General features: G+C 57.1%; 1 protein-coding gene across 1 annotated transcript in view; it reads left to right on the top strand.

The window, feature by feature from the left end:
* GRM4 (glutamate metabotropic receptor 4) overlaps nt 1-18,244 on the top strand; it is a 42,613-nt gene that overhangs the window by 6,519 nt on the left and 17,850 nt on the right. The window contains exons 2-5 of the mRNA XM_074163504.1: nt 2,269-2,485; nt 13,883-14,018; nt 16,504-16,658; nt 16,965-17,105. Of these exons, the coding sequence (XP_074019605.1) occupies nt 2,269-2,485; nt 13,883-14,018; nt 16,504-16,658; nt 16,965-17,105 (649 nt within the window). The remainder of the gene's footprint in view (nt 1-2,268; nt 2,486-13,882; nt 14,019-16,503; nt 16,659-16,964; nt 17,106-18,244) is intronic.

Here is an 18,244-nt window from a genome sequence, read left to right as displayed (position 1 = left end):
AAGGCAGAGGGGGAAAAAGGCAAAAGAAGTCTACGAAACGGTCATTTGGGAACTGGTATTTTATTTTCACTTCCATCCAAGGCAGAGGAGCGAAAGAGAAAAGCTCTTTCCGTTTGTTTATTAAAATGCAGCCTCCAGTTTGTTGCCTGTAGATCAACAGGTACTTTCTAGGCTTTGTTTTCCAGCAGGGGTTCCAGCAGGATGGGCAGCCCCAGGGGTTAAACCCAGAGGTGCCCCAGCTGGGATGGGGTTGGGATAGTGGAATAGCTGGGAAGTCTCCATCACCGTGGCCCTGCTAAGGAGGCAGGGATCTGTTTTAAACTAAACCACTTGGCAGAGGAAAAAATCGTTGGGAAAGGATCCTCTGGAAGGGCAGGGCTGCATCCCTGCCCCTAAAATCTCCTTTGACGTGGGCACTGCTGCCCTCTGTGCCCGCTTGCTCTCCTCGCATGGGCACGTTGCACGTATCGCCTCCATCCCACCCCCCCGTGTCCATCCTTTGGCCAGCGCTGCTGCAGGTGAGGCAAGGAGGAGGCAAAGAGAGAAGGCATGGAGCAGCCCCCCCCCGTTCCCTCCCCAGGATGAATGATTGCCAGACGAGTGCCTTGCCTGCTGAGCAGAATTTTAATTGTCTCATGCACCGGCTCCCGGTCACAGATACCCAAGGAGCAGATCACGGCCCCTCGCAAAGGAGCACAAAGCAGATTGTCACAGAGAGTAATCCTATTTGTGCCTTGATAAAGATTCTTTCCTTTCCCACTCCTTCTCCATCTCTCCCTTTTTTCATCTTATATTTTGCAGGTAGGTAGAAGGGTGGCTGCTCCTTTCCAGGCGCCTTTTAGCATTCAGGTGGAGTCGTGGGTTTATAACACCGGTATCGCATTTAATAGAGAGAGAGGGGAGTGGAAGAGGGGAAAATAACAGAGAAACAAAGGAGAAACTGTGAGATCCAGCCTGGGAGCAGGAGCAGAAGAGGATGGAGTGGGTCGTGGGGGCCGGGAGGGTCTGGGGGTGGCTCTGGTGCAAGTGTCCCCATCCTTGGGATGCTGCTACCCCAGCCGGGCTCCCAGCAAGGTGGATTGGTCTCATAGCATAAACTAGGATTCCCACAGATCCCAAACCTCTCTCCGTCCCCTCCAAGCCCACCCGGGTGTCCCTGCTGCTGGGAATTGGCTAATTGCTTAATGGGGAGCGGTGATGGGTGAGGCCAAAGGCATCCCCAGCTGATTTGGGCATCCAGCATGACCCAGGTGCCTGCTGAGCCTGGGCGATTACTGGGATCCATTGCAGTCCCCTGAGGCTCCGGCAGCGTTTGTGCCCCTGCAAGCTGCGATTACTGAATTATTCTTAAACTGGTTTAGAGGTAGCAGGAGAGGGGGAAAGCCCTCTAAGAGCTGGGGATGGCTGCCCCGTGCCTGCTTGCCCCCAAGGCACGGTGTGGTTTGGGATTGCCCATGTGCTGGCCTGCCCCTGGGACATGTACCTGCTTGGGTGTGGGATGAGGGGACGATGGATGGGGCTGTTTGGGTACTTGGTATGGGTTTGCCAGGGAGCTTCAGGCGGGTGGGGAGAACCTGGGCTTGATAATTTAATAAGCCTTTTCCATCTTTAAGATAAATTAACATCTGCGGTGTGTTTTGGAGATGTGAAGTGCTGTGTAAGTGTTAAGCATCGCGTGATCCTGCTGTGCTAAATCATTCTAATGTACCGTGCAAGGTGCAGCAGCTCTGGTTAATTTAAAGGGCTTATTTATGTCTTGGGTGGACAGGACCCGGCAGGGTGGGGTTGGCTCGGCTCTGTCCTTCCAGGGGCAGGAAGTCAAAGGGAGACCTTAGCAGTGCTGTCCAGGGCAGAAGTAAGGTTTTCTCTTTGGTCTCTCCCATGCTGGGCACATCTGATGCTCAGGAAACCCTTCTAACCCTTCTGGGGTCCTGCTGGGTGTCCCTGAGTTTCAGGTGGTCCCTGAGCCCCCGTTTTCCCAGGGGCTGAGTCACCAGATCAAAGCCTTTGGGGTTCCACCAAGACCCGGTAGAGCTGATCACCCTCCACTTTGTGGTCTCCCCTCCATGAGATACTAGTCCTGGTGCTGTGGAGCATCCAATGTTGGCTTGCTGGCTCATGCTTCCATCTGACCCATGGTCTTCCTTGATTTCCACCTTCCTCTTCTCCAGAGCAGGGCTTTGGGAGCATGGGTGAGGCGAGGGCATTGCAGTGGGGTGGAGACCACCTCTTTCTCCTGACACTTTGCCTTTTCCCCCTCCATCCCAGATCCCCCAGATCAGCTATGCTTCCACCGCGCCGGACCTGAGCGACAACAGCCGCTATGACTTCTTCTCCCGTGTTGTCCCGTCCGACACCTACCAGGCCCAAGCCATGGTTGACATCGTCAAAGCCCTCAAGTGGAACTACGTCTCCACCTTGGCCTCTGAGGGCAGCTATGGCGAGAGTGGTGTGGAGGCCTTCATCCAGAAGTCCAGGGAGGATGGTGAGTGGGTTTCTCCCAGGATGGGACCTTGGTGTGGGCTTTGGAGCAGCTGGGGCTGGAGGAGAAAGGACAGTGGATGGGGATGAAGGGATGCGTCTGGTTGGGCTTCTTGGCCTGAGTGGGGATGTGGCTGCGGTGCGTGAGCAGGGTGGATGGAAGCGTTTGGAGGATGGTGCTGGGGCGGGTTTTGGGGCTGCCCCGCTGATTGCAAGGGCAATGTGGTGTCCAGCAAGGATCCAAGCTCTCCAGCAAGGATTGCGACCAGAAATCCCAAGATGACTTGTTCTCTATCGGGCAGGCTGCTTTATTGCAGCCAGCTCCTTTCAGAAAACATCCTGAGATCCTGATCCCTGCTCACCAGGAGACCTCAGATCCACCGAGCCGGTGGCTGCCGAGCCATCTAACCCCCTCCCTCCACTGCTGAGCCACAGCGATGGGCGCGTTCCAGAAGAAAAGACTTTTACAAATACTCCCAGGTTTTAACAGAAAATAAAGTTGGCACCAACGCGCGATTCGCCCAATTTTAGCGGAATTATCCCCGAGGGCAGGTGCTTTAACTTGTCTATAGGCTTTGGACAGGCGGAAAGTCTGTGCTCAGCAAAACTCTTTGGGAGGATTTGTCTGAAGCCAGAAAACGTTTTGCTGACGGGAGCGCTGGGATGCTTAGGGGGGATTAGCAGCCTCGGGAGCGGCGGAGGAGCTCGTGGGTACCCGCTGGTGGCCGAGCATCAGTCCTGGGACCGGCTGGGATGGTGAGAACCCCCGGGTGCTGCTGTCGTGGGTGGTGGTACTGTGAGCCCAGAGCCACCCCGACACCCCATGGCACAGCGCTGGGGGCCCTCCTCACTCCGACATCGCTTTGCCTCCGCAGCACCGCGTTCACGGGGTGAGACGGGAGCTAAGGAGTGTTTTCCGAGGCAGTTAAAACCCTGCCGCGCACAGGCTGCTGCCTATTACTGGCTTAACTGTATCTGAATGGCACATTAAGTTCTGGCAAAATCGGTGGGACACCAGCCGATCTGGAGCTAGTCAAACTGTGTTATGGCCTTATAAATGGATAAAGGGAATAAAAACTTCTAGGTGACGAGCTCCTAATCAAAGCCCTATAAATAGGAACAGCGTTAATTCTGTCTCGCGCGCGCGCCCTGGCACTGGGAACCGGCTGTGCTTTTAATATGCAGAGAAACCCATCTGGGGATTCAACCTGGAATCTGCTCTTCAGGATTTTCACTTGAAAAGCAGAATATTTTCACGGGGCTGTGGTTTTTGCGAGGACGAGCGCGTGGGGATGCTTCGGAGTAGGCGGGTGCGATGCTTGTCGTATGGCGGGGGGGGGGATGAGGGGGGGTGGGACGTGCTGCCTGTGCGCCCCGTGATGGGGATGCGGGGGTGAGCGGTGCCGGGGTTGTGTCTGCGTGTGACGGGGGGACGGACGTGAGTGGCTGGTGGGGACACGGCAGGGCTGCAGGCGGGACTGTGTGGGTGCCTGGCAGGTCTGGCAGAGCTGGATGGGGTAATCCATGGGATGGGACGCCCTGTGAGGTGGGGTACCCTGTGGGATGGGGTGCCCTGTGAAATGGGGTGCCCCATGGAAGGGCTGCGAGCAAAGGGCTGCCTTGATGGCTCCATCACCAGCTTTGCCGCTAACCCAACCGGGGTTTGTAAATGCTAACAGCAGCCCCATCTGGCTAGTGGTGATAACGAGACTCTTATCCGAATGCGGGAGGATTAAGGGAAAGCAGCCTTTTGTGGGGGTGGAGGGGCAGTTTTTGCATTATCTCAAGTCTTTTTCCACCCCAAAAAAAGGGAGTTTCCTTGCCCGCCTTGGGCCGGCAGGTCCTGCCCCACGGGGTGGCCAGGGCAGGGCTGATGGGACAGCTGGGTGACACAGGGAGGTGACAATAATACTGGGTTAAGCAGCTTTGTTAGCCCATGCCTGGCCCTGTTGTGCCCTTATCCTGCAGCAAGCGTGGCCAGAGGATGCTCTGCCACCCCGTCCCCGGCTGTTGCTCCCCTGGGGGTCCCAGTGCCGGGCTGCACGTGGCCGGGAGGACGGGGCTGATGCACAGGCACGATTCGAACCCACACTCCTCCTCCATTAAGCACCAGTAAGGAGCGGTCGTCGTGACTGGTGGTCCCGCTGCAGCACGAGCACTTCTTCTTTGAGATACCTGTGGTTACCGCAAATTCCTCTAACCAGATGGTTAATGATATGACGGCGTAATTGCAGAGTAAACGAGTGTACATGGAGTCGAAATGCACGCGTATTAATCTGGGGCTGAGGCAGTCCTGTAATTTGTGTATCCACATAACCCAACGATTATGTGCATTAGTGATAATTTAGTTATCAAAAAGCATAATTCCACTGTAATTGCGGTATAACAGCGGCGTAAGTGCAGCCCGTGCGTTATCAGCAGTAACGCTGCTCCTCTGCTCGCGCCGCAGGAAGGCGCTTATTTATCAGAGCTGTTGTACATCAGCCCGAGCGCGGGGCCCTAGGGAAGCAGCTCTCCCTTGGGTGCTGGGTGGGCTCCGAGCTGCTCCCTAAAGCATCCCCCTGCCCTGGGAGGGAGCGCTGGGGGGTCAGCCTCAATCCTTCACCCATGGAAGGTAGCTCTGCAGCCGTGAATAATGGCGTGGTTGGACCAACAATGTGCTTTTTCTAATTTTTTTCTTTTTTATTTATTTATTTATTTGAAAGTCCCCCAGCCTTGTCCCCTGTGGTGGCAACTGCAAGGCTGGAAGGAAGAGCCAGGCTGTGCCTGCTTCACCTTTCAGTCTTCCCCCATAAAACCACCAAATACCTTTACACCGGCGCAGAGCCACTGGGAAGGGGTGAAGGATCCCTCCCCTTCTTTTTTTTAGCCTGTTTGTCTACACCCGGCTCTTGTTTGCCCTTCTCTGGGTGCAGGGGCCTGCAATTTATTGCCGCTTCGAGGTGCCTCCAGCCTGTCAAAGGGACGTAAAAAGGGCTGTTGCTTGACTCAGGATCTGGTCTCCTCATCGGGCTGGTCAGCAGTTTGCCAAGTGGTGTAATTTACCCGTACTGGGGTATTTATGCTGGGGGAAATAGCCAGCCGACCCTGGGATTGGGGTGAGCATCTCCCCGCTCTCCTCCGGAACAGCGCTGCGCTTCATTTTTCATGCCAAGCCTGGAGCCTTCAGAGTCGGTTTTTATTTCCATCAGGCAATAATGCTCATTGCTGTAGTTAGCAGTTAGCATTCAAGCTGTTTGCTTTCTGATGCATTATCAACTTGACCTTCAGTTTCAATTTTTAGCGAAGCCTCGTGTTAAAGCTGTTGTGGTGGAAAGTGTTTCTGCTCGAGGCACAAACCGACCCCTCCGCTGGCGGGGGGGTGAAGAAACTCGCCCTGGGGACAGGTTATTCTTGCTGCTGGGGCTGGCCCTGGGCTACTGAGACAGACTGACCTGGGCAGGCCATTATGTCTTATATATTGCAATTACTCTGGCAATTATGCTGTTGGCCCCTGGCGATTGCTGGTGGTGGCACCAATGGCCAGAGAGTCCTTATCCACAAGTGAAGGTTTTTTGGGCGCTGGCATTGCAAAGATGTTGTGTCTGCAAAGGATGAATTTCCTTTGGCCATATTTAAGTGTTTTAAGTGCTTCCCCAAAGCGTCCTGCAAAGGCAGTGGGTGTCAGCGGGTGTCCCCAGTGTCCCCATCCCTCTCTGGTACAGCATCTCCCTGTGGCCCTGACCCGTGGTGGTGTTTCGGTGGAGGGACAGAACCGTCTGCAGTCCTTTGGCTCCGCGTGCGCTGACATCTCTGCTGTCGCCGAGCTCTTGGGGATGAAGTATTAGATTTATGCTGATGTAATTTAGCTGGTGAGCGCAGCACGTTGTGCCGTGCGTCGTAATGTGCAGTGCTCGGTTTTGTGAAGAGGGTAATATTTCCAGCTGAACGCAGGACTCCTTAGTCATGTGTCTGGATCAATTTTACTCTGTCATTTCCCCCCCCCCCCCCCCCCCCGTTGTTTTATCCTTGGCTGAGTTTTCTATATTTTTAGTTAAGAGGCTGATACATATTTGTGATGCATTTGCTCATCCCCATGTGACATTCATGGCTGTCTTTCTGGTTTTAGCTGGGTTCATTACTTTTGGTTGATGTATCAGGATGTCACCCCCAAAAAGCCGCTCCCGTGTCTTAAGGCATCAGCAAGCATCAAATATGACTTTACAGCAGATTTGTCTACGCGAACCTGGAGGTTGTGAACCCTGGTTATTTTCTGGCCTTGGGGACTGTTCCATCCTGTGCCCTGTGGATGCCATCCCTGTGGGACAGCCGGGATGGACGGGAGGATGATGCTGGTGGCTACCTCCCCTTGGTACCTCCCAGTGCTGTTTGCAGGGAGTTTTTCCACCCCCCCCACCCCCCCATCAAAGCGTGCAGGAGTGAGAGCGAGTGACCTTCAGCCCCGTGACAGCGAGGTGTGATGAGCGGTGGGGCAGAGCAGGGCTGGCGATCCGGCTCCCTTTCATCCCCCAGGACGGCTGTTCTTGTGCAGTCAGCACTCAATTACCGCCGCTCACCGGAGGGCTGGGATTTGCTGCCAGCGTCTCGGCTCCTCAGCCAAATCCTCCCATTCAGCAGCCGCCACGGAGCTGCGTGTTTTTTTTGTGGCACGATGCCGAGAGCCTGAAGAGTCCCTGCTCTGCGGGAAGGCTGGGGTTTGGGTGACTCTTTTCCTGCGGGTGTTTTCTGGCTGATAACACTGAGGGTGGTGGCATCTCTTCTTCCTGCGGGGCAATCTCTGAGGGGGTCCTTTCACAATGTGGCTCAGGAAGGGTCCCTGGCACCCATGGGCCAAAATCACAGTTATACCCATCCCCTGAGTTTCTGTGCTGGTCTCTGTCATCCCACCCCCTGCCTAAAAATCAGTGCCAGCTCTTGCTGGATGTGGCGCCTCTTTGTACTGGAGGGACAGGTCTGGTCACCAAGGCTCTGCTGCCAGCACCACTTTGGGTCCTGAAACTCTTTCTGGCTCCTTGAAGGCAGAAACCATTCTGCCTTGAAGGCAGAATCCATTTCCTGGATTATTTTCCTATTTCTTTCCCCCCGCCACTTCTTTTCTTTTTGCTACTGCCCACAGTGTGTACCCCAATACAGCCTGAAGGGAGTTGTGCCTCAGTTTCTCCACCTAGAAACTTTCCCTGCCCTCAAGCTGGGAATGCAAAGTGTCCTGCAGGCTGAGACTGGGGAGTGCCAGAGCTGGACTGGGGAAAGCCAGAGCTGAACTGGGGCTGCTGAGCTGGGAAAATGCTCCCTCCAGCCCCCGGGGCTCTCTGAAATCTGCCTGTAAATAATGCTGCTCTTCACCCTGCTCCCTGTTTTCCTGTCTCCAGCAGTCCCTTTGTGCGGTGGGAGCGGGGAGGGAGGCGAGCGGGAGCCGGACAAAGAGGAGCTATTAGTTGTGGTCGAGTCTCTGGCTCGGAGCCCAAACCTGGGCTTTGGAGGCAGCCCGAGTCGATATCTTGCTCTCTAATAATTTTCCAGGAGTGTTTGGGGGGTGCCCATGGGGTGGTGATCTGGGCTGGGTTGTGCCAGGCAAATGCTGGTGGCTCCATGGGGCTCCCAGTGAGGTCCAGTCTGAGACGGGGTGAGATGGGAGACGCAGTCCTGGGGGATTGGTGAAGCAGTGATTAGGAGGGATGAGCTAAATCATTACGATAAATGAAGGAAAAAGCTGGCTTTGCTTTCGGGACTCATCTGGCACGTCAAGCCCCAGCTCCTGGAGTCTTGTGATGGGTGGGGGTCTCTGCTGCAGAGAATAAACTCTGACTGTAGAGCGATGCTCCCTTTGCAGAGCAGTAGATGGGGGAAAGACTGCAAAATCTTGCTAGAAGCCTCCCCCAGAATCCCCAAGTCTCCTGGCTCTTCCCAGTTCAGGGCTGGAGGAGGTTGAGGGGGCAGGAGATGCAGGCCAGGGAGCAGCTCACCCGCAGAGGGGCTGCAGGAGCTGGGGGGCTTGACTCGCCTGAGCCCCTCATTAGGTCTTTAGCAGAAGATCCTTCCCATGGATGCCGTCTGTGGTGTTATTACCTAAGTGAGAAACTTGAATTTTCTGCTCCCTGGCATCCCACCAGAGGCCCTGAGTTTGAGCTGAAGACTCGCTTTTTTTCCCCCCTTCTTTTCCCCATTGCAAATTCATTAATTACTGCTTTAGCCCGGCAATGCAGGCAGCTGAAAAGCAGGCACAAATTGCTCAGATTCATAATGTCTGATGAGATTTCAAAACACCAAAGAGCAGCAGCAGTTGAGCCGGTTCCAGGGATGAGGCAGGCGGCAAGTGCCAGGAGCCTGCGGTGATGGGGACGCGTGAAGCAGAGCCCAGGCCACCCGAGGAGGGACCCGCCACCCCCGAGGTGGGACCAGGCTGCAAAAATGGGGGTCTCGCGGAGCTGCCATCACTCCTTGCTCTGCATTCCCAGGAGGGAAGGGGTGAGATGCCCACCTTGCAGTGAGGTGCACAAGGAGATCTGGCCGCACCAGGAGATGCGTTGGGGCTGGTTTTGGGTCACAAAAGCAGGTTGGTGTCCCCAAGCACACCCGAGCTGGTAGCAGAGGTGTTTGCCGGCAGTGGGACTGGGACTGGTGAGATATTGCAGCCTTCGTGCCGGATAATCAGGGTATTGCTCTCATTAGGGGTCTGTCACAACAAAGGAGGGTTTAGAGCCGTGTGATGGGACCTGTGATGTCTCGCTGGTGCTCCCTCAGTTCCTGCTGTGGCACAGGACCGTTTCCCCATCATCATTCCCAGCCTGGCTTGCGTGTGGTACCCATGGGATGCAGAGAGCCTTCCCCAAACTGCAAAGCCACTTGTTGCTGCGGTGTTGAGGATGGATGGACGGACAGACGGATGAGGGGGTGGGTGAACGGATGGTGCAAACCCTTGCCCTGTGCAGGACAACCCCTGCTCCGTGATTAGAGCAAAGCGCACCGGTCCTAGGGTGGCACAGGGGCTTTGCCTCTGCGAAGCCACAGAACCCTGTCCCTAATGACTTCTCCTCTAATGAGTCGGTTCCTGGAGGCTTTGAAGTGACATGAATAATGAATCCCGGGGCAGGGGAGCAGCCAGCCGCTCACCAATTAAGACTCTGGGCTTGGGAATCTCATTTAGATGGCCAGGGTTAGGCACGCAGGGGAGCCGTGTAGGTGCCGCTCGCAGAAGCGGGGCTGTGCAGAGCCCCAGCCCCTCCTCGGGGTGCCCAGGGCTGCCCGGGGAGCACATCGTGGTGGGGGGGACATGCATGTCACTGTTCCCAGTGCAGTTGAGCTGGACCCGCGCTCACCCAGTGCTTCACAGCCACCGGCTCTGCGGGGAGCCCCGGCAGAGCACTCCCTGATTGATGGTGTACGTTAGCGCCAGCAAAAAGCTTATTATCTACCTGCAATCAAGAGGGCACTTCAGCATCGCGCTTCCCGGAGCAGCTGCGCTCCCACCGAGCCCATAATGGTGGAGATTAAACCCTGACCTGTGTTTGACAACACGCGTTAACCCCACCGTAATGAGGAGAGTCCCCAATGCCCCCGGTGAGCAGCCGGCGGAGCTGGGGGGAGGCTGAGATCCCGCCGGGCTGGGGGTGATGCCGGTGGGAGGGATGCAGCCATGGGCTTGAGGATGGTGCAGGCAACGGTTTGCTCCCAGTTTGCCCTGCCCAGGGTGGGGGTGATGCGCTGGCAGGCAAGTTTTGCACGGTTGGGGTGGGTGCCCGGGGCTGTTGGGTGGCACTGGGTGCAGACCCCCGTGATTTTGCCCCTGGGGCCGAGGTGGGACTGGGGTGCAGACGTGTCCCCACTGCCCTGGCAGGGGGGGGTGGGTTGTTTACTGGAGGATGAGCATCTGTGCCAAGACCCGCCTGGGTGAGACAGGGTGGCTGCTGCTTATTAACCAGGGTGGGCTCGTTACAGCGAGCTCTGGCAGGTGGCAGAGAAAGGGCTGCAAGCGGCAGTGCCGGGCACGCTTGGCCACCTCCCCTAATTACGTCCCCACCGTCAGTCTCTGTCAGTCAGTCTCCACTTCCCCGGATGCGGGCTGCTGAATATTTCATCCTTGGCTCTTGCAGCAGCCTCCCTGCGAAGCTGCTGGCTCTGCCACCGTGGGACCGGACTGCCACCGCTGCGGGGGCTCGGGCCAGGAGCCGAAAGCTGCTCCGGGTGCTCCCAGACCCTGGGGCTGCAGCTCCGGGTGCCTGGTTGCTGCCCCAGCCTGTGGGAGGTTTGGAAATGGGCTCGAGTTGGGTTTTTAAGGGTATTTCTTGCTGCAAACGCCCTGCATCCTGCACTGCCATCCGGCAGTGATGGTGTGCACTGGATCTCATCTGAGCATCCTTAAATTGGGTGCCAGTCTCCAAGCTGTCTCCAGCAGCTGGTGGTGAGATGCTGCCCCAGTCCTGGAGGCTTTCCTCACTATTCCGGCTCCTCTTTGGTCCTTTTCCAAAGCTGGAAGAGGGAAAGGGTCCCCATTCCTCACCTCATGCCTTCTCCCAGAGCCAGACCCTGGCCCGAGTCAGGGAGTGACGCTGCTCCGTCCCGCAGGAGGAGGGAGAGCAGCCGCCTCCTCCCCGTCGCTGCCGCCTCCTCGCTTTGATTTCTTGCTTTAAAGGAGTGTTTTGACTAAATGGATTTTTGTGCGAAGGCAGTAGGAGCATCGCTTGGCAAATCCCCCTGCCCGCCGCGGCGCCCGGGGGCCATGAATAACGCAGGCGCTGAGAGCCCGGGCTGCTGGAGGTGAGCGGGGCTGCCCCAAAATGCGCAGCTCTGCCCACCCCAGCCACCTGCCCCCGACCCCCCGATCTCTTTTTTTTTTTCATTATTAAGAAGATTTCATTAATTAAGAAGATAAAAACATTAGGCAGTGCTGTCAACATTGGTGCATGGGCTGGAGGAGGGTGCTGTGGGAATGTGGAGCTCCCTGACCCTCCGAGGGCTTTCAGCTGGGCTAGTTTTGTACTATTTTTAAGCCTGGAGAGTCCAAATGAGCTGGAGTAAACTGAAGGGCCCAGGCGGCGCAGGCCAGGGTTGCAGACGTCTGTGTCCATCCTTGAGACAGTTTTCTCCCAGCATTCAGCCACTTTTTTGGGTCCCATCACCTCTTTCCCTTCCCGCTGGCCTGGATGTGTCCCCCTCGTGTGCTCCATGCTCTCCATCCCCTGCGTTAATAAGGGCTTCATTATGTCCTAATTGCCTGTATCCCTTTTTTGTTACATTCCTCGTTAGTTTGATTTAACGGAACCGCTGAGTAACTTGGTCATTTCTGAATTGCCATCGATTTGGTCTCTTTTCTTATTTATTTATGGGCCCATCTCCTCTGCCTCCCCCTCTTCCCACACCTGCAAGAAGAGAGTCCTTGCCATGAGCTCACCCAGGGCCACATCCTGGGGGTGCTCAAGGTGGCTGCTCAGGGCGAGGGGAATAAAACACTCGTGGAGGACCCCAACGCTAAGCCTTGCTGATATCAAAGCTGGGTTTGCTCTGGCTGCGCTGGGAAGGGGCTGGTGCTGTGTGCCCAGTTACCCCAGTGTCCCTGTGCCGCACGCTCGGGGACACCCACGTGTGGGACGTGTCACAGCGTGTACCTTCGCACACTCGTATGAGCCTGGAGCCGAGCACAGGATCCTCACAGTGTTGGTGCCTGATGGCACGTGGGTGTGCGCTTGTGCCATCCCCGAGCTGTCCCTCGCGTGTGTGCGCACCCGCCCGACTTTGCCAGGGCTTTTGGAAGGCTCTTGTGTTTGCAAACTGCTGCTTTTGTTGCATTTTCGCCTTTTATTGCCATGGAAACTGTAATTAAGCTGCACCAGCTCCTTAGCCAGAGCCCTAGTCTCTGGCAGCGCAGCCGGTGCCACCCTGGCTTGGCCGGGGGCTCGGCGGTGACCGGGGACGAGTGTCCCCCAGGCAGGGATGTGCCCGTCCTGCCGGCGCTGCCTGCTGCTGCCTGTCTCGCCTGGCTGATCTGTCTGTCCGGGAGTCTGTTTATCCAACTCCCTCCTCTCCATCCATCTGGCTCCCCATATGGGAAACAAACAGCGAATTGGCCCAATTTCTTACCGTAGGAAAAAAACACAAAGAACCAAACCCTGATAAAACCCCCTCTCCATGGCTGGGGTGCTGGGGGTGGGTGAAGCCCCCCCAGCCAGTGGGTGTTTGCTGGGGGATGCGGTTATCCCCATCCCTGCGACCTCCCTTGCTGCATGCTCGGCACCCCCCATATCCCCCTTACCCCTCAGTCATTAAGCTGCGAAGGGCCAAATTATCCTAATTTTCCTCCAGCCGGGCAGGAGGGAGCGAACCCTCCCGTCCCTGAGGCCTCCACCTTGGTCCCTGTCCCCGTCCCCATCCTGCCCCTGCTCCTTTCCAGGGCCGTAAGCTGGGAAATCTCTCCCTGCCACCGTGTGCTAATTACTCTGACCTTTGCTTAAGCAGGGATCTTTTAGTGGCAGGCGAGGTATCAGCCGTGTCATTTACTATGCAAATTGAGACCATCAATTACATCCAGAAGGTCCCACAATGTTTAATTTCCTCTCCCATCTCTCTCTTTATTGGCATCTGCAAAAATGCAGGAGCAGGAGGGCTCAGGCTTTTCGGAGCTGGAGGCTGGGAGCCCAGCAGCCCTGTGTGGGGACTCTTCCAATTGCCAGCTTCCGCTTGTCTCTTTTAATTTTAATTAGCTGCTTTTGCAATCGCCCCGTGGAAAACTGGGCTGGGAGCTCGGCCGGTGCCGCGGGGATGGGAATAAAACCTTTTGCAGGGCCAGGGTGCTGTCTTGGGATGATGCGCTCGTGCTGGGGCTGCAGCCCATCGTCTCCTCTTCCCACGGGCTGTTTTTACCAGTATTTGGCCATTGCGTGTGCAGAGCCCTTTGGAAAACCCAGTCCTGGGCTGGGGAGGGGCTGGTGCTTGGAGCTGGCTGGAAAACCCTCTCCGAGCCACCGGGATGGGACAGCGTGTCTGTCGGGGGGGACGGGGCGTGATGTGGTTGTGGCTCGAGGTGACGGGTACCGAGCGGAGTGGGTGGAAGGTGGAGATGAGCTACGGGACTGCGGGATGGGAGGGAAGGTGGCGCAGAAGGGCTGAGCTGTGGGGGAGAGGAGGGAGGAAGGCAGCGACCTGGGAGAGGAGGTGTAAGGGGAGGGCTCGAGTGCGTGTCCTGGGGGGCTGGTGGTGGCTAAGGGGGCTCTGGGGCAGTACGCTGCGGGGGATGGCACTATGCCATGGGACGTGGCACGGTGCTGAGCCCCTCACTGGGGTGGGAGTGCGGGGGAGTTTGGGAGTCCCCCATTTGCCTGTCGTGGGGCTGAGGAGCCCTGGGAGAGGGGCTGTCCCTGGGGCACAGGGACTCGCGGGGGTGTCTCAGTGCCGGGTCTCTCTGCCACAGGGGGGGTGTGCGTGGCCCAGTCCGTCAAGATCCCACGGGAGCCCAAGCCGGGAGAGTTCGACAAGATCATCCGCCGCCTCCTGGAGACCTCTCACGCACGGGCCGTCATCATCTTCGCAAACGAAGACGATATCAGGTGCGGAGGGGCCAGCCTGGCTGGGAGGGGAGGACTGGGGAGCTGGAGGGGGGGTAAATGCACTTCAGGGCACCCCCACCGAGCCTGACGTGTGCTCTATGCGTGCTGCTGGCCGGGACTGGGATGCGGGATGCTGACGGCAGGAGCTGGGCACTGCAACAGGAGCTGACGGTGCCTGCAGCATGTAGATGTGTCTGCAACGTGGTGCAGGTGTGTCACGCAGCGTGGCATAGCCGTGTCTGCGGTGGGGACAGGCTGCTCCTGGCAGCGTGGCATGGCCGTGTCTGCGGTGGGGACAGGATGCTCCTCGCAGCGTGGCACGGACACATCTGTGGTGGGGACAGGATGCTCGTGGCAGCGTGGCACAGACACGTCTGCGGTGGGGACAGGATGCTCCTCGCAGCGTGGCATGGCTGTGTCTGCGGTGGGGACAGGATGCTCCTCGCAGCGTGGCACGGACATGTCTGCGGTGGGGACAGGATGCTCCTTGCAGCGTGGCACAGACACGTCTGCTGCGGGGACCCACCGGAGCTGACTTCAGAGCGGCCGCCTGGCACATTGCTGCCATCAACCCACAGCGACACAGAGCTCAAAGGAGGAGAAAAATCCGCTTTCTCTTGGCTTTGGAAACCCCCGCTGTCACAACCCGGCTGCTTCACGCCGCTCACGGGTGGCTCAGAGCTGGCGTGGGGCCTTGCTGAGCAGGATCCAGGCGCTGGTTCTGCTTTGCTGTGCAGCATCAGCCTCCAGCGTGGAAGAGGAATGGGTCCAGGGGGTTCTTTTGGGGACCCCCCCCCCTTGCCACCTTGCCTGCCTGGCCAGGCTGGGGATGCAGCCATGCTTCGAGGTGATGAGCCGCTCCGCAGGCGAAGCGACATCTTGCAGCTCCCGTTGTTTATGGAGCAGAATGATTCACATGGAACTACCCCTGATTTCCTAAGTATCTACTTTATTAATCAGCAAACATTATGTAAATGTGGGTAAACTGCGATTTTAAATCAGTTTACATCAGATGTGCAAACGCTCCGAGTTTCTTTTTTCCTTCCTTAATAGAAATGTCTGCAAACCTGACATTTACGCGGGCGTATGGTGAGAAACGGGGGATTTACCTCGCTGTGTAAATGGCAAGCCCCATTAACTGGGGTTTGTAAACATTTATCCACCCGAATGGGATTACATCCCATGAACAGTGGTTGACGCACACCCACCTCGCACCAGGTAAGCATGGATTTCCCCCCCGGCCATGGAGACTGCTGTGATCCCGACCCTCGTGCCGGCTTGGGCTGCGGAGCCGGGAAGATGCTGTGCTGCCTCTCCCGAAAAGTGCAGGGCTGTGAAAGGTGGTCCGGGATGGAATTCCTGCCTGGCTCGGATCGGGTGTAAATCACCAATCTTACGGGAATACCCTCGATTTTGCGCTAGAGAGATCCTGTCCCGCACAAGGACTTGCGAGCAGCTGGAGATGCTGCTTGTGCTCGGAGCAGGAATGTGGGCTTTACTGACCCCCCCCAGGAGCTTGGGGCAACCCGGGATGAGCACGGAGCAGCCGGCACGGCTCCCCGCCTGCTTGCTGGCCCCGCGGCTCCCAGAGCACGCCTGCCTCTTCCCGTCTTGTCTCCACTCTCTGCTCCATTTGTATGTTTTTTTTTATTATTTTATTTCCTTATTACGCATTTCAAACACCATCTGGACTTGAAATGATCAGCTCCCGACGGCGGGGGGTGAGTCACAAACCTGCCTCCTCGCTGCACGGGGAGACGGGGAGACGAAGCTGCCCTGGGCCCTGCTCCCACGGGGCTGGGGACACACACGAGCCCCCGAGGGGACAGCGAGCCCTGGGAAAAAAGAGCCCGGAGGGTCGGATCCGGGAAAGCTCCCATCCGCTACTGAGATTTTCTGAACTGGTTGATGCCGTCGGAGCATGCGAGTGTGTGCAGCTGAGTGTCTGGCCACGATGAGGGATGCTCGGCAGGATGGATGGCGTCTCTGGCTCCCCACTGCTGTTTAGCTCCCCAGTTGAGCCCAGCAGAGCCCAGTTTAGCTCTCGCCTGGGCACTGGCAGCACTGGCTGGATCTCTCCCGTGCCTTGCAATGCTGATCGGAGCTGGGAGCCCACGCGTGCTCTCCAGTGCTGCTGCTTTTCCTGCCTGCTGCAGCATAACCTGATTTCTTTTTTTTTTTTTTTTCCCTAATGTTGGGTAATTAAGGGGGAAATTCAATTACTAGTCAGCAAATATGCAAATGAGGTGGGAGAAGCAGCCTGTGTGCCAGGGCTGGGGAGGATGGAGGGTGTGGGAGCTGAGCACCATGGTTTGGTCTCATGTGTCCATATGTACTGGGTTGTGCATGGTGTCAACTGAGTGCCCGGAGCAGGAGATGGAAACAGCGCTGAGCCCTGCCCTGTGCCAGTATCTCCACTTCTATGGGGCTGGACACAAAAACCAGTGCCTCAGTGAGTGCCAGCGCCTGTTGCTTCTCTCCGCAGAAGGGTGCTGGAGGCGGCCAAGCGGGCAAACCAGACAGGCCATTTCATCTGGATGGGCTCGGACAGCTGGGGCTCCAAAATCTCCCCTGTCCTGCACCTGGAGGAGGTGGCCGAGGGCTCCGTCACCATCCTGCCCAAGCGGGTCTCTGTCAAAGGTAAGGGGCTGTGCTCGGTGGGTTTCCTCAGCTCCCCCCTGGGTCGGCTGTCCCCCCCCGATGGCATCCCCTTTCCACAAGGTTTTGGCTGTGAAAGACACTGTATTTTGCAGTGGGTCTTTCCTGAGTGGGTTTTCCAGCTGCGGCTTTGCTCAGGTGGCAGCTGGGGCACAAACCCACCGCACTTTTATGTGTCCCTACACCCCATTGCTCACGAGACCCTCCTTCCCCGCTGCCTGGGGAGTTTTGGGCCACGTTAAGCATCTCTCTGCCATCCCAGAGATTTGTCCCCTCTTCCCCGGGCAGGTTTCGACCGCTACTTCTCTAGCAGGACGCTGGACAACAACCGCCGAAACATCTGGTTCGCTGAGTTTTGGGAGGAAAATTTTCACTGCAAGCTGAGCCGGCACGCGCTGAAGAAGGGCAGCAGCATCAAGAAGTGCACCAGTAAGAGCTGTGGGGAGGCTGTGGGCTCGTGGGTGTGTGTATTGCTGTATTTTATGGGGTGCAGGGGGACATGAAGGTGATAGCAGAGACCCCAGGGCCGGCATGAGAAAAGGTTTGGTTTCCCTTTATGGCCTTTCAGCTCAGCCACCTCCTTATTGCCCTGGAGCTGCCAGCCCAGCTCCAAGGCAGTTACGTGGCAATTAATGCTCCCTGTGTGGTAGTCTTGGTTGTGAGTGTGGGGTTTTTTGTTTTGGTTTTTTTTTTTTTTTTTGACTAAGCATCAAAGCCAGGTGGGAATTTGGGGAAGGCTGGAGAAATGCTAGAGTTTCTGCAGCGTGGGGAACGTGAGCGATGCGGGGAACGTGGGTGATGCGGAGCCACTCGCCTGCACTCGGGTGTCTGCTGGGCTCGCGATGGCGGTGTCTGGCTTAAAAGTGGACGGGAGAATTGCACAGAAATGTTTTTTGTGCACCCTGCTGTGCTGTGTGTGCCCCAGGAAGCGTGTGGAGCCCACGTGGTTTACGTGTGCGTGCGAAGGCGCCGTCCCCGTGCAGAGCTCCCAGGGCTCTCCCTCTCACACACGCTCCTTGCAGTTCTCCCTTCCCTTGGCCTCGTCTTCTGCGGGCACAGAACCAGCCAGGACTGGGGGATTTGGGACTGAATTCGGCATTTTTTTCGCAGCACTTGGGCAACTGCTTCTTCACACAGTCACAGAATGGCAGGGGTTGGAAGGGACCTCTGGGGATCATCCAAACCAACCCCCTGCCAGGGTCACCCAGAGCAGGTTGCACAGGAACACGTCCAGGTGGGTTTGGAATATCTCCAGAGAAGGAGACTCCACACCTTCTCTGGGCAGCCTGTTCCAGGGCTCTGTCACCCTCAAAGTGACCCTCTTTCTCACCATGCGTTTGGCAGAAGCACCATTGTCCCATGGAAGGTGTGAAGCCACCGGCGTGTCCTTGCTCCCTTGCAAACAGCTCCTCTCTCACCTGCGCAGGCTAAAAGCCGGGGTGGTTGCAGAGAAATGTGGCCAGTTGATAGTGTGGGGTCAGGATGTGGCTCGTGCCCATGCTGGGAGGGAGGGTGCTGCCCCACAGGAGGGTGCAGGGATGCCCGGAGAGGTGACGATCACCCCAGGA

The sequence above is a fragment of the Numenius arquata genome, chromosome 24 (genome assembly GCF_964106895.1).
Source record: "Numenius arquata chromosome 24, bNumArq3.hap1.1, whole genome shotgun sequence".
NCBI classification, from domain to species: domain Eukaryota; kingdom Metazoa; phylum Chordata; class Aves; order Charadriiformes; family Scolopacidae; genus Numenius; species Numenius arquata.
Note: the sequence above shows the minus strand (reverse complement) of the source record. Positions and strands in the feature narration are given on the sequence as shown.